The sequence below is a fragment of the Podarcis liolepis genome (assembly GCF_965112155.1).
Source record: "Podarcis liolepis genome assembly, chromosome: 5".
Lineage (NCBI taxonomy): Eukaryota > Metazoa > Chordata > Lepidosauria > Squamata > Lacertidae > Podarcis > Podarcis liolepis.
The window spans coordinates 49,918,513-49,932,353 of record NC_139556.1 but is presented as its reverse complement, the minus strand read 5'-3'; the positions used below and the strand labels follow the sequence as shown (position 1 = coordinate 49,932,353).

The following is a 13,841-nucleotide window of genomic DNA, read 5'->3' as shown; positions in this document are numbered from 1 at the left end:
AGTAAGTAACTCTTCCTCCCAAGGTGAGAAGTTGTGACCTAGCAAAGCCTGGCAGGACAGCTTACTCTATGGTCTTAACCCCTTCAAATGTACTTTAAAACTGAACTATCCAGTTAATTTTCTAAAGAAACTGCTCTGCACTCTGTGGCTCATCTATTTCTTTACCAACACTATGTAGTAGGCTGTTAGAATTCCTAACAACTTTCATGGCCAGAGCACTCTAGATTAAATCACCAAGTAAATTGATTTCCTGCAGCACCCTTGCTCAACAGACAAGAGGAGGAAATGAACTCCCTCAATGTAAACAGTCAGTTTAATGTAATTATCACTTTGAGGTTTTACTAATGGCTGCTCTTTCGTTTCAAATGTTCATGGTGTTCCTTGCAGACCTCGTCCCGATTTCTTTTACCGCTGCTTTCCAGATGGAGACATGAAGTCTAACATGGACTGCACAGGTGATCCAGATGTGGTCTCCGAAGGCAGGAAAAGCTTTCCAAGTATCCATTCTTCCTGTAAGTTCATTCCAAAGTAGCTCCACATTTTTGCTCAACTTTATTTATTTATTTATTTTGGCCTTTATTCCTCCTGAGGGTTCAAGAGTGATTTGAGATGGAAGGAATGTCCAGGGCTGCAACTTAAAAATAAATGTTTTGGGTCTAAAGGACTAGCAAATGTCAGTACTGCATACTGGGCTGGTGAGGGGTGACAGCGAGGTCAGGAAAGTTAGAGTATGCTTGCGGGAGCACCAGATTGGCTCTGCCAATCTGAACTGTTGCAACCTTGCAACTATGCCGCCTCACCTGCTCACTAAAGCCTCTCCTTGGGAGGCCAGGTTCAGAACTCTGCCCTTCTCTACCAGGTGCTCCTGAGAATGGCCTGCCAGCTACTTCATCAGTCCCTGTTTTTTGGAAGGCCATGAGTTTTTCAAACCTTGATAGGCCATCATACATGGCTGGTGAGCTGCATTCAGTACGTTGCATCGCAAGTTGTTCAGGCTTGGTTTACAAGATAAGTAACTGTATAAATTTAAATGAGGAAATAAATGATGTGTTGGAGGAAGTGCAGCCTTTGTGATCGTCATCTCTCTTGGCAGTCTTTTGTTCAGCACCTGTCATTTCTGTTGGGATACTGTTATTGCGTTGTTGTTTTTTAAAGGAAGTAGATGCACCAGTAACATACACCCAGCAAATTATGTACAGAAGAATGCAAAAGAACACTGTCATTGTGCACGCAGAACTGTCAGGCATTCACGGAGAGTGGCAGCTACTCAAGTGCATTGCATTTGAATGAATAAGTAATCTGCTTTGCGAAAATTGCTGAAAGATTAGCAGTGTTGTTAGAGAAGTGGCTGTAGAATTATATGCATGCTTTTGATGGAGTTTGATTTGAGATGCCCCTTTCCAAAATATATAGGATGTCTTGAAGAAGCAGTTGCCAGTATGCATGTGCAAAGTTGACTTTGGACAAACCAGTATCTCCCTAATGGTTTTCACTAGGGCATGTCTGGGCCCTCCAGAGATGGATTAATGCTGAAGCAGGAAAAGAGGGGGTGAGTCTGTGAATCTGTGAAACAAGTAAGAGCCTGGCGGGAGATGGAAGCGAGAGGGTTGGTCTTATTTGTAGCCAGTTAATTCAACAGAATGGCATTCTGCTAATATATGTTGTGTTGTCATAGGGAACCTCAGGCCTGGGTGCTGAAGGTGGCCTGCTAAATCTATCAATCCTTCACGATTCTTCCCAGGCCTTCCCCCTCCTCAGGCCACATTTCCCACTTGCCTGCTCCACACTCTTCTCAAATGCTTTCCCTGACTGGAAGGTGCTCTTTCACTCTTAATAATGCCTCTTGCTTGCCTGGATGGAGGATAGAGAGTGATGTGCATGTGCAGAAACATAGCCTACTATAGAAAAAAATAGTGTACTTTGTCCCTGTCCACTATTGGAATGTGGCACCCTTAAATTAAGGTTACCAGATTTCTTTCAATGAATCCGGCGACACTTTTCAACTTCAATGGATTTGGTATAGGGGCTGATTTGTAAATCTGGGGACCGTCCCCGGAAAACAGGGACATCTGGTAACCTTACCTTAAATCTGTCAGTGAATGAATGTGGCCCTCAGATTGAAAATGGTTCCCCACTCTTGTTGTAAACACCATTCAAGGTTAGTTCAACAAATTTTCACCAGCACCTGTTGCATTTGGAAATATTGCAAAAACAACAACAACACAACCCTTCTTTTGCTGGTTTTCATTTTTTTTTACAGTAGGGTTTTTAAAAAATGTAGCTGGCTCTCTCAGAAAAGAATGGCAGTTGCCATGATTAATGCATGATGAGTCTCTTGAAAGGAGAATTAAAAGCAGTCTCCTATGATTAAATATAACCCCCCCCCCAGCCCAGGTTTGTCTAAACATGGGAAGGAAATTGTAGATGAAGCTAACATGTCACACACTATGAGTAAAGAAGATCAGTTGAAAGCAGGTGATCTTCTTAGTTCGTAATATCAAATTCTTGCTATGTGAGGTTCCATTTTCTTGATGGTGTTCAGCAAGGATTGGATTGGCATGTTTGACATATTACATAACATTTCCCACCTTGGTCCTAGAGCCAGATCATGCATTACCTTCTCCGGTTCTTTTGAATATTTAACAGCTGAAGTGAGAAAGCTGCATAACGCCAGAAGAAGGAATCCAATGAACACCTCAGCAAAGGGGAAGAGTCATGTAGTGAGATTAGAAATCCATTACCATGGAAGCCCAAGAAAATGCCTTCCAGGCTTTTTCTCTTCTAAATAAATGGATTGTGATTCTGGATGTAGTTGCAGGGGAGGAGGAAGAGCCAGGGGACAGATTTTCACTTCAAAGTTGGCCTTGAGTTCTGCTCTTTGATCACATGCTAAGAAGAAAGTGCTGCATTTGGGTTCAGCATTATGGTGCCTGCAAAACTTGCTCATTCTTCCTGACGTGGAAGTCCTGGCCTCCACTCACATGAACTCCATTGGAAGGGAGATACATTGCAATGTATCTCACTGCCTGTCTTTATGACATGCTTTTGGATAGCAACAGAATGTTGGCGAATATTCTGCGATTTTCCTCTTCTCTTTATGCCTTGGAGAGGGTCCTACTGAAAGCAAAACAAGACAAATCTCACATCTTAAAGAGGGAGGGAAAATTGCTGAATAGTTTGCTTTCACATAAATCTGCAGTCCATCCTCTTGTGTACATCTAGTCCTAGATCTGCCAGACTTAAAAAAACCCAAAATCCTCTGCTATCTTTCCACTTTATTAACGAGCAAGTGTGATAGCTGAACATCCAATAAGCAACAACATATTCTTACCACCAATGATCAGTGGTAGGATCAAAACATGCTTTAAATCATACAATTTGCTCTTGGCATCAAATGAGGGTGATTTCTTTGCAGGCTGATTATGACAGTGCTAAAATGGGGACTGTTTGATATGTCAGCCTGTCCTTGTATTATTCTTATTCCAGGAAGTATTGCTGAGTGTTTCTCTTTATATAATAGCAATAATAATAATTTATTATTTCTACCCCACCGATCCTTTTTTGCTGGGAGAAGGCTGGATGTTCCTTGGATGTATAGGAAGACAATTAGCTGAGTAGCCCCTGAAATAAACTGATGAACAGAAGTTGACAAAAGTGTGTGGTTCATGAAGAAAGGCCTTATTTTGTGCTCTGTCAGTCTTTTTATAGATGCTGGTGTCTGTTCAGCTGGCTGCAAAACAAAATTAAATGAGAGAGCAGAGGAATACAAAAAGAGGCTCTCAGTCTTTCAAAACATACTGCTTGTTTACAGAGATGTTGATTGCCTATCAGTTTCTTAAGAGCAAAGGATTGAACATAGTGATTAAGAACATGAGCCTTGCATGCCCCTATTCAAATGTCAGAACAGCCATGGAGTTATTGGGTGATCTTTGACAAGCCACTTATTTCTCAGCCTCTTCTCCCCATCTTCAAAATGGGGTTAATATTAATAATACTGATTTCCCTTACAGAGCCATAAAAATTATTCTCAGCATGCATGTAATGTGCTTGAGTACTCACAAAGTCCTACATGAGTACTATTAGTAAATCAATTCCATGTCAGCCACAAAAACGAAGCACAAGATCCGTGACCTTGTTGGCCTTTGGGAAAGGTCCACACAAGCGCATGGCTTTATATGTTGGGTTTTGTCACAGGCAGGAGCTTTTGGTCTGGCTCACTTGCAGAAATTGACAGACAGGTGGCGAAGAAAGGAATTTGAGAGCTGGCTCACTGAAAAAATCAAAACCAATGTTATTCCCAAAGCTGCCAGGAATAGTGCAAAAGAAGAAAGCCATAAAAACTTGCAAAAGGATTTAGCAAAGCTAAAAAAAATAAATCCTTTTTGAACACCATCCTCCACCAGGGCCAATCGTAATTAAATGACACAAACATTATCAGATAAATCTCGAAGGTACCTATGACTTCATTATCTAGTAAAAGCAAAATATATTATTGTTAGATTTTTATACTGCACTTTCTCCAATGAGCTCATAAAATACTACTATATTTTGTTCTCTCCCTTCAGTTTCAATGATGGCCCAATACCTATGGAATTCCCTTCGTAGATCATGTTGTATGTCCTCTATTTTGAAGGTTTTTAAATGGGTTTTGAATACTTTTTTTTTATTCCAAATTCCTTTTGATAGATACTTTTCTGGTACTGGTCTTTTTATCTGCTATTCTTGCTGCCTGGGTCTGCACTTGTATTCTCCCCCCACTTGAAAGAGGGGGAAACATTTTTAAAGCAGGAAGATTAAGGAAACAACTGGAAAAGAAGGAGCTCTGATGGGTAGATGGATGCAGTTGCTTCAGGAAGCACTAGGGGAGGACATACAGCCCCTAGGCTAAGGGGTACTCACCTGCGTTCTCTAGGGACCAGTATATGTGTTTTAACTAAATAAGATAGAAAAGTTGGCAACCATTCCATGTACTTTAACAGAATAATCAAATGGTACTTCCAGATTGGACTTGTGGCAGGTTCAAGTAATATCCATGCCAAGTCAAGAATATACTTTCATAAGGGAGGTATGTGGCTTGAGTCCTGTAGGGTAATTCATCAGCAAATTAATAACGTGTCACTCTTTGAATATTTGTTGGAGAATTTCCGCCAGACAAGCGTCTCTTGTTAAGTGTAATTTTGGCTTTAAATAATGTCACAGAGTGAGAGTGCATGGGAAATAAACTCTTCTGAGGCCATCATTTGCATGCAAATCCAGGCTGACCAGATGTCCAGCGATAAAAGGTTGGAAATTAAATCTGGGAGGTGCTTTTAAAAAATAGCTCCGCTCTTTGTTACTGTAAATAGCCCTCTGTTTTTGAGCAATTGAGGAATGATTTCTCAGTGCATCATTTCTGAATGCCTTCTGCCCCTTGCAGTGAATACTTGATTTCAGGCACCAGCTGCTACTTGTGAGAGCTGGGAAGTTACATTCATTCTTGAACTGAGGAGATGAATGGCTTGAGTGTGACCTAAATCAACACTTGGATTATTTTAGCCTGCAAGTCTGAACATAGCTGCTCAGTGTTATTAATACAACTGGAAAGTATTCTGAAAAGCATGTCTTCTAGGACAATTATCAATGTTAAACTTTTAAAGTGTGGTTTGTTAGGAAAGGTCTAGCTAAAAACCTTTGTAATTATGTGTACAGTGTTATAAAAAAATGAACCATTTCTCAAATACTTTTTTTGTGAACATGCAGTATGCATGGGATATATGGAGGATTCCCAGATTGCTTGCACGCGTGCACACACACACACAGAGCTGTTGAATTTAAAAGGAAGTAATTAAAAGGAAGTAATTAAAGAGCAAAGGTCCATCTAGTCTTGTATCACAAGGAGGGCACAAAAGCAGCAACCCAATAAGATTAGGAGGAATGTGTATTGCCATTAGAAGTTGGAAAACAATCTGCTGGGCATTATATGCACAGCCTCCTGCTGAATTAGCATACCAATTTTCTAACAGTATGAGAACCTGACAAGTCTCTTTTTCAAAGTTATTATCTGAATTTTTAATTAACTTCCATCTGTTTAAAAATGGTTATAGTAATCGGAGATTTTCTGGTGCCTCATGTCTAGCTTTTCATTGCAATGAATCAATTTTTTAAAAAAATATGGGGGTGTTTCTCTCCTGGGTTCAACATTCTGCATGCAATGTATATACTTTACCAGGGTTTCTTCCATATAGCTGGGATTCTGCAATCCAGGCAGGGTGGAGTACAATATTTTAACCTGGGCACTAAGCTATTTCCTGTCCATCACCCATGTCCTTTCTACCAGACAATTCCTGAATTCCCTGTTTTTTTAACACCCAGTTACAATTTCAGCCCTAATGTTGGCACTCTGTTGAACTTCTCTTGACTTTTAGAGACGTTGAATTACTTTGTAAATGAAAAATACCATTGTGAGAAATGTTTATATACCCTAATATTGATGAATAAAGGGACTACTGTGTATGCTGCACTCCTGCCAATAATTGTGTGGCCTCTGATGAGATCATTTAATTCAGGCACCCCCAAACTCGGCCCTCCAGATGTTTTGGGACTGCAATTCCGATCATCCCTGACCACTGGTCCTGTTAGCTAGGGATGATGGGAGTTGTAGTCCCAAAACATCTGGAGGGCTGGTTTGGGGGTGCCTGATTTAATTTATTCCCCTTACCCCTGTAAGTTGTTTAATTTTCTTAGATATAGTTCAATTAGTAAAGATTCACTTATGTGATATGTTGACTTTTGGGTAGAGTGTGAAATTGCTTTTGAAGCCAAAAGCCTTCATTGACTTAAAAGCAACAACACTCACTTGAGATCTGAATATTTAGGACATTATCTGGGGTATTATCTCTGCTCATTGTTTATTTCTTCCACTATAAGTTTTAGCCCTTTACACTAAATCTTTCTGTTTATTTTCATCTAACCATTATGTGTGTTCTATTGACTGAATAATAGTTGTGGCAATTACTGTTGACTACAGCAGATCAGAGTCTTTCATTATGAGAAACCGTAAGATAAAGCATGTAATCAGTGTATTTGGCTGTAACTTCTATAACAGTAATTATCGTGTCCTTTGCTTGTGGAAGTGGCTGCACTCTGACTTCCGTTTTTTTTAAGCTAGAATTTTTTTTTTATTTTATTTGAAAGAATTATGTCCCTATAAAAGAAAAGCTGTTTCGCTTTTCCAGGTTCACTAATACACATAATAGTATGAAACTGAAAGTTAAAGCACTAATAAGGGGTGCTATTTCTGTTGATGCTTTCTGGTCAGAAAGCATGCTCTTTTATATTACTTTTTATTGCCAAGAATGATAAAACAGCAAGCATGAACCGAAACCACTAGAAAACCTTTGCTAGTGTTTTAAAAAGCCAATATAAAGTTTATTGATCACCCCACCCCACCTACTCCTGTGAGAAGACTGGAGTCACATGGAATTTCCTCACCTGCGATTCTGCTGAGAAGATGCAAAGATTCCTCCCATGCCATTGCAGGCAACTGAGTATCAGAAAACATTTACGTGGACAGGCAGAGTCCCCCCCCCAACCCCAGGTGACTCCCGGGTAGAATAATGACTCAAGACAAAGTGCTATGGGATTAAAATTGGCCACAACTTTATTAAGTTTCAGATGTAGGGAGACCTTGGCTCAGGCATTGGGCACCTATCCTTCCTAGTCCCCAGCCGGGGATCTGGGGGACGTCAGGGTTATCCAGAATGTGTGGGGATCAGGCTGGCTCTGGAGAACATATGTTCAAGCAGAGAGCCAGCCCTGGTTTCGCTGCCATCACAGGGGAGAGTGATGACAACCTCTCAGCGTATGGCCAATGCCTCCCTGAAGACCCCTTTAACGGGGAACCCTGGGATCACTGCCACAAGGGCGGCGTGGGTCACCACTTCACACACCCCCCCCCCCATTTAGGGAAGATAGCCTAAAGGATTCTTTGGCCTGAAACTGCCAAAGTTGTGATGTTTTGCTACGGGGAAGGCAAAACCTGCCAATGCAGAAAAATTAATTTCTGGCCCTTCAACAGCGACCATGACGTAGCAGCACCCACATACCTGTGGAGAAGAGGTTAACCTGCACAAGAAGGCTTAACTGAGGGAGGGCAGGGTGGGAGAAGCTCTGGAGCCAACTGAGGCTTTTCAGGTGAGATTCACCTTCTGTTGTGTGGGCAGGGCGGGCCCTCCCCTTACCTGGCCAATCCCTTGGCAACACCTCCCCAGGTGGGATTGGGCGATTGGCTGAGGTATGTGGAGACCTCCAGGTATCCAGCCTGGGGAGGGTGAAGCCAGCCCATACTACTGGGAGCCACCCTGGATCTGGGGGACTGCATGCGACCATGCAAACGGTGCCCCCCATTTGATGTGGGGAGCGGTCATCAGAATACCTGGAATTTAGGTAGCGCATGGTCCAGGGGCTACACATCCTGCAGGGATGGAGCACCAAGGGTATGCAACTCCTGACTGTGGTCCATTGCACAGGACAAGGATTTGGCTTCCTGTCTTTTGTGGGGATGGGGAAGGTATGCCCATGAGCAGTAGCTGTATGTATCATATCTAACAAGCCTGTGTCCACCCCAGCAATTTAATCAGTGAGCTAATTGGAAGATACCTAATATGTAAGCAAGGAATTCCAAGGGGGTCAGCTAGCATGACCCCTCACTCATAAGTCCCTGAATAACAATTGCATTCCTTAATAGACGATGGGGCATTGACTGGAGATGAGTAGAAATCCAGTGAAGGAATCTCAGGGTAGCTGCCATAGCTAGGGAGGGTATAGAAAGTGGTATAATATTGCTTTAAAAATTAAAATAAATTGAGTGCAAGGACATAGGATCACACTGACACTACACTACATTACAGATCTAAAATATAGAAGAAGCATCTTGGATATTTCTGTATCAGTGGACTACAGAAGAGCACTTCAGTATGTAACTGACTGAACACAGATATATTGGTTGAGGCTGTTGTCCAGCTCCCCTTGCATAGAAATTATAACCTTTTCTCATGGACTCTCAAATGTAGGAATGTGTTGTGCCAGTGCCAACTTATAGCCTATGAAATGGCTGCAAGTTGCATCATATTAGTAAACAGGAGCAATTGTACAGAGTTCTTTAGCTGGATGAGCTGTTTGTGAAATAGTCTCTCTCTCTCTCTCTCTCTCTCTAATATTATTATCTGTTTCACAAAATGCAGATTGATTTCATTATGTTCTGCCCAAGACTATAACCTTCTGATGTTTTTGCTATTCTTTAGGTAGCTTCTTTTATTGCTTTAAATTGGGACTGGACAACGTAATAGAGGATAAAGCTATCAGCCACAATAATTGCATTCTACCTCCACAGTCCCAGGTGATAATGCTTCTGAATACCAGTTGCTGGAAACTGAAACTGCAGAAGCAGAGAGTGCTTTTGTGCTTGGGTCCTGTTTGCAGGTTTCTCATAAGCATCTGGATGGCCAATATGAGAACAAGATGCTGGACTATATGTGCCATTGGCCTGATCCAGTAGGCTTTTCTTACATCCTTATCTTCTTAAATTCAACGATAGTTTCATTTTAAGCTATGGTAACCTCAGGGCTGTTCCTCTTGCAATGTCTTTGTGCAGATACCAACCATTCCCAATATGTTTACAGTAGTCAAAAGCACTCACTGTGTAAGAATTATGAAGCAGTTGGTCCTTGACAATAACTCCACATTTTTTAGGAGCAACTGCCAATATCTGGTTGGGTGAACACACCTCTAAGGAAAAAATTGCTTGCAGGATTTTATACATAATAAAATCACTTTAAAGAAGATTTTATGTTTAGGTGGGAACTTCCTAATTTGGTCAATTTTGTGGTGCAAAAAAAAATGGCTTTAGCATTATCCAGGCAACACTCCAGAAAGCAGACATGACTTAATATACATTTCTTAACCCAACTGGTTGCATTCATGATTTTGTTTTATCTCTTGTTTAATTAGGCAGCCAGTTAGTGGTGTGAAATGGATGGTTCTAATTTGAAGGTGCCATTGAGGCATAAGCTAAATTATATAGGGCAAATCTTACATAAGAAATAAAAGGTGAAAACTACACACTCCTTAATCTTGCATGGTAAATTGATAGCTTGATTTTGATTGACTCACTAGATATGAATTGAATTGAGTTGAAATTGAATTAGTGCTGCACTTGGCCATTGGGTTGTACTGGTTGTACTAGCAACTAGGACATTGGAGATAGGTCACCTTGGACTAGTTGCTGTCTGTCAGCCTAACATACCTTGCAAAGCTGTCAGGGTATAATGGAGGGATGATAAAATGGGATGATTCATACATGTTTCCATGTAATATCTGACTATTTGAACTTAACTCCTGCATTAGCGGTTGTGTGAGATAATAGGAAAGTACTGTCTGTGGTTTACCTGTGATGAGACTTCTGCACATTCAAGTATGTGAAGTGATGATATGCATGTTTGAAGCATTCCTAAGTTTAGAAGCGCATCCTCTATGGTGTGTGTGTGTGTGTGTGTGTGTGTGTGTGTATTTGCATTTCTGCTGTTGAAGTTGAAGGGTTGCATTCAATTTACACTAAGTAGACCCATTGAAATCAATGAATTTAAGTGATTCATGGCAACCTTGCTAATTGAATTCATTTCTGAATATATGGATTTACTCCTGCACCACAGATGACTAAAGAGTTCATTGATTCCAGTGGATGTACTCTGAGTATGATTTAGTAAGATGCATTCCAAAGGAAATAAGATTAATGTAGAAAAATATGCAATCTGGCAGATTATTTTCATCAAAAATCTCTTCACATAAACTAACTGGGACATGAATGAATTATGGAAGACAATAGTCTTGTTTTTCCTGAAGCTATTCATTAGCTTAAAGAAACTCAAACTGTGTGTGGTGTAGTGGAGACATAATTTAGTTTCAATAGCCTACTTTTGTACAGTAAGAGAATTTATATCATGCATGATTTCTGCACATGCCATTATAGTTGGGTATGAGAATCTGAGCTATTAATTATCTTCAGTTAGTAATTTCATGGAGTATAACCATATTTCCTTCAGCACTGATTGAACAGTTTAAGTAATAGATGAGCTACAAGCTCCAGGTCTTTGGCCATAATTGCAACCACTTTCCTATTTTCAAGATAAATCTGTTAATTAACAACTGTGTAGGAATGTCTCTGAAATATTTCACCCTCTGAAGAAGCCATAGCAATAAAGGGAAGAGTTCAGTTGAGGAGAACAAAGACCTCCTGTAGACCTCCTAATTTTAGTTTGGGGACATTTAGTGTGATTTGTTATCCTCATTCTCTTATATTTGTTTAGAATAGTTTGGACCCTGGAAGGTTTTCTTTCTCTTAAATGTCTCCCAACATAACAACATTTGAGTTAAGGACACCTGCCCCCATCCAGTGCTTCCTTGTTAGTGTGGAAACATAAATATATACATACAATGCTCCCTTCTGTAAGGGCAATTCCATAAACTTCACGAGTGAGGTGAGCCCTATCCAAGGCACCCAGAAGCATGCAGTGACAAGCATATGATGGATGTGCACATTTGCCCCATCCCTGCTGGATTGCACTGGCTTCTTCCCTACACTTTGGGGGGAATATCTGCAGTAGGGATGAAGGAGGAATATATTTTTTAAGGGAGTCACACCTGAAATTTGGCAATTCTGACCCATTTCAGTTCTGCTTGCATTGGTCTGCCCCGTTTCGAACACCCTCTTACGTCTGAGATGCTCACGTGTTGTTGTTTTCCTTTTAAAGCCTGGCTAATTATGCAGCGTTATATGCAAATATACGGACAAAAATTAAATAGCAGTAGAAACAAAGACAACAGACAAAACCAATCTTAAGAAGAAAACAACTAGACAGGTCAACCACAAAAGAATTCTCTATCCAGCTGGTCAAATTCTGCTGTGTAATTGTAAATCTGTAAAGGACTAAGGACAATCAATAGCTTTTCAGAGAGAAGCTTGGGACAGAGAAGAGCTTGCGGCCAAATTATACAAGATGTTCTTTTTCTTTCAGTTGGGGTTTTTCTTTTTGTTGTTATACAAAATGCAGTTACAGAGGCTGCAGCCCTAAACTGAGAGGGAGAAAGCTATCCAAATATGGGTACCCAGATGATTATTATGTTCTCTGTGGCAAAAAGTAGCCAGGAGGGGAAAGGGTTAAGAAGCCACTCTCCTTCATGAGTTTTTCACTGTAAAGTGTAGTTCCTATGACTTCATTTTTTATTTTTTATTTGTAAATGGAAAAATAAAGTAAGGGAACAAAATGCACATGTCTAAGCATCCTGTTTAGCTTAGTCTGCATTTGTAGTCCTAAAATTCTGAGCACCCAGAGCATTGGAACATACAGCAGAAATCTATTTTTTCCTGTTGTTACACAGTCCTCTGCAAATTTGGAACTAGTAGCTTTGGGGCTTGCGCTATGAGTAGGGCTGCTTTTACATTCCAGTTCTGTGCTGTTAAATCCCAAATGTTTAAAATCCCCTGAGCCAATAAAATGAAATCCTTGATAGAGGCCTAAAAATAATGAGAACTGCTATCATATTTTCAAACTTATCCCCAAAGACTCAAGAGCTGTAAATTTACTATTTCAAATTGACCATTGGGATTCTTTGGTGCTTAATAAAATCCAATTGCCAACACAAAACACCTTGGGGAGAAGTGGGCCATGAAGAATCATTTGAGTTGCATGCAGCCTACTCATGATGTATATTATAACCAAACAGTTTACTTGCTTACTTTGATGAAAATGACATTGATTTTTCAGTGCACACACCACACAAGTATGAGCTGAGCATTTTCGTCACAGTCTAGAGAACTGCACTCCCAGTGTAGTTTTAAATCTTTCCCCCCTCCTCACTTTGAACAGCAAGCCACTTTTGAAACACAGAAGTGCTTCAGATAACATTTCCACTGGTGTTCAAACTGGGCAGGGAAGGCCAGTCGGACATGAAATGAACAGGTAGTCTCAGATTATAGGTTCCTCCTGTTTATTGGGCATCCATCTTGGATTAGGTTGCACAAAGGCAAGCAACCAAGAGGGCACTCAAAGTTGGGTGTCCAGTATTTAAAACCTCTGACCCCTCCTTCAAAATTGGCAACAAGCAATTCTCCCCAGAGACCTGATTAACCAATTCACTGCCTGGGTCCCTTCGCAAATCCGCCCAGCAACAATGGGGTGGCTTGTATCCCCCACCGCAACACGCGCTCTCTGCTAGGGAGAACACGTTTTATGCCCACTTTGTTTGATGGAATTTACTCCTGTTCACTGAAGTCCTCTGTGTGGTTACTCAGACTTAATTACCATTTGGGTTCCATGGAACTTAATCCCAATTAAGTGAGTATAGGGTTGCAGCCTAAGTGTATACAAAAATGTGTTTAGGATTGCAACCTCAAGTATTTTCCTTCTAGAATCAATACAACCGGGGCTATGTTTTTCAGCCAGAACTCACCAGAACTCAATTCCGGCACCTCTCAGGTGGGCACCATTGCCATTCTAAGAAAAATAGCACTGGATATGGGATCCTCCTTAATGAGGGTCCTGGTTGCACATGGGCCCCTAAGCCACCCCACTGGGAGTGTTGTTGCCAGGCATGGCCCAAGCCTTAACCGTTAGGCCCCGGGATTGCGCCAGGTTGTTTGGGCCAATCGGGGGCGCGATTCCTGGGACCTATAAAAGCGGCAGCGCGGCGTAACTGGGGGAACTTGCATCGCGCTGCCGAACACCCACCCCCTCCCTAATTTTAGGTACTGCTGCTTTGGCCTTGCTTTGGATTGGGTTGCCTGCTTTGGAGCATGGGCTGGGTAG

The 13,841-nt window shown here is 41.2% G+C and overlaps 1 protein-coding gene across 2 annotated transcripts in view; it reads left to right on the top strand.

The window, feature by feature from the left end:
• The window catches only part of PLPP4 (phospholipid phosphatase 4), an 88,715-nt gene that overhangs the window by 49,655 nt on the left and 25,219 nt on the right, over positions 1–13,841 (top strand). For both annotated transcript variants that reach the window (XM_083506236.1, XM_083506237.1), the window contains exon 5: positions 388–512. In XM_083506236.1, the coding sequence (XP_083362362.1) occupies positions 388–512 (125 nt within the window). The remainder of the gene's footprint in view (positions 1–387; positions 513–13,841) is intronic.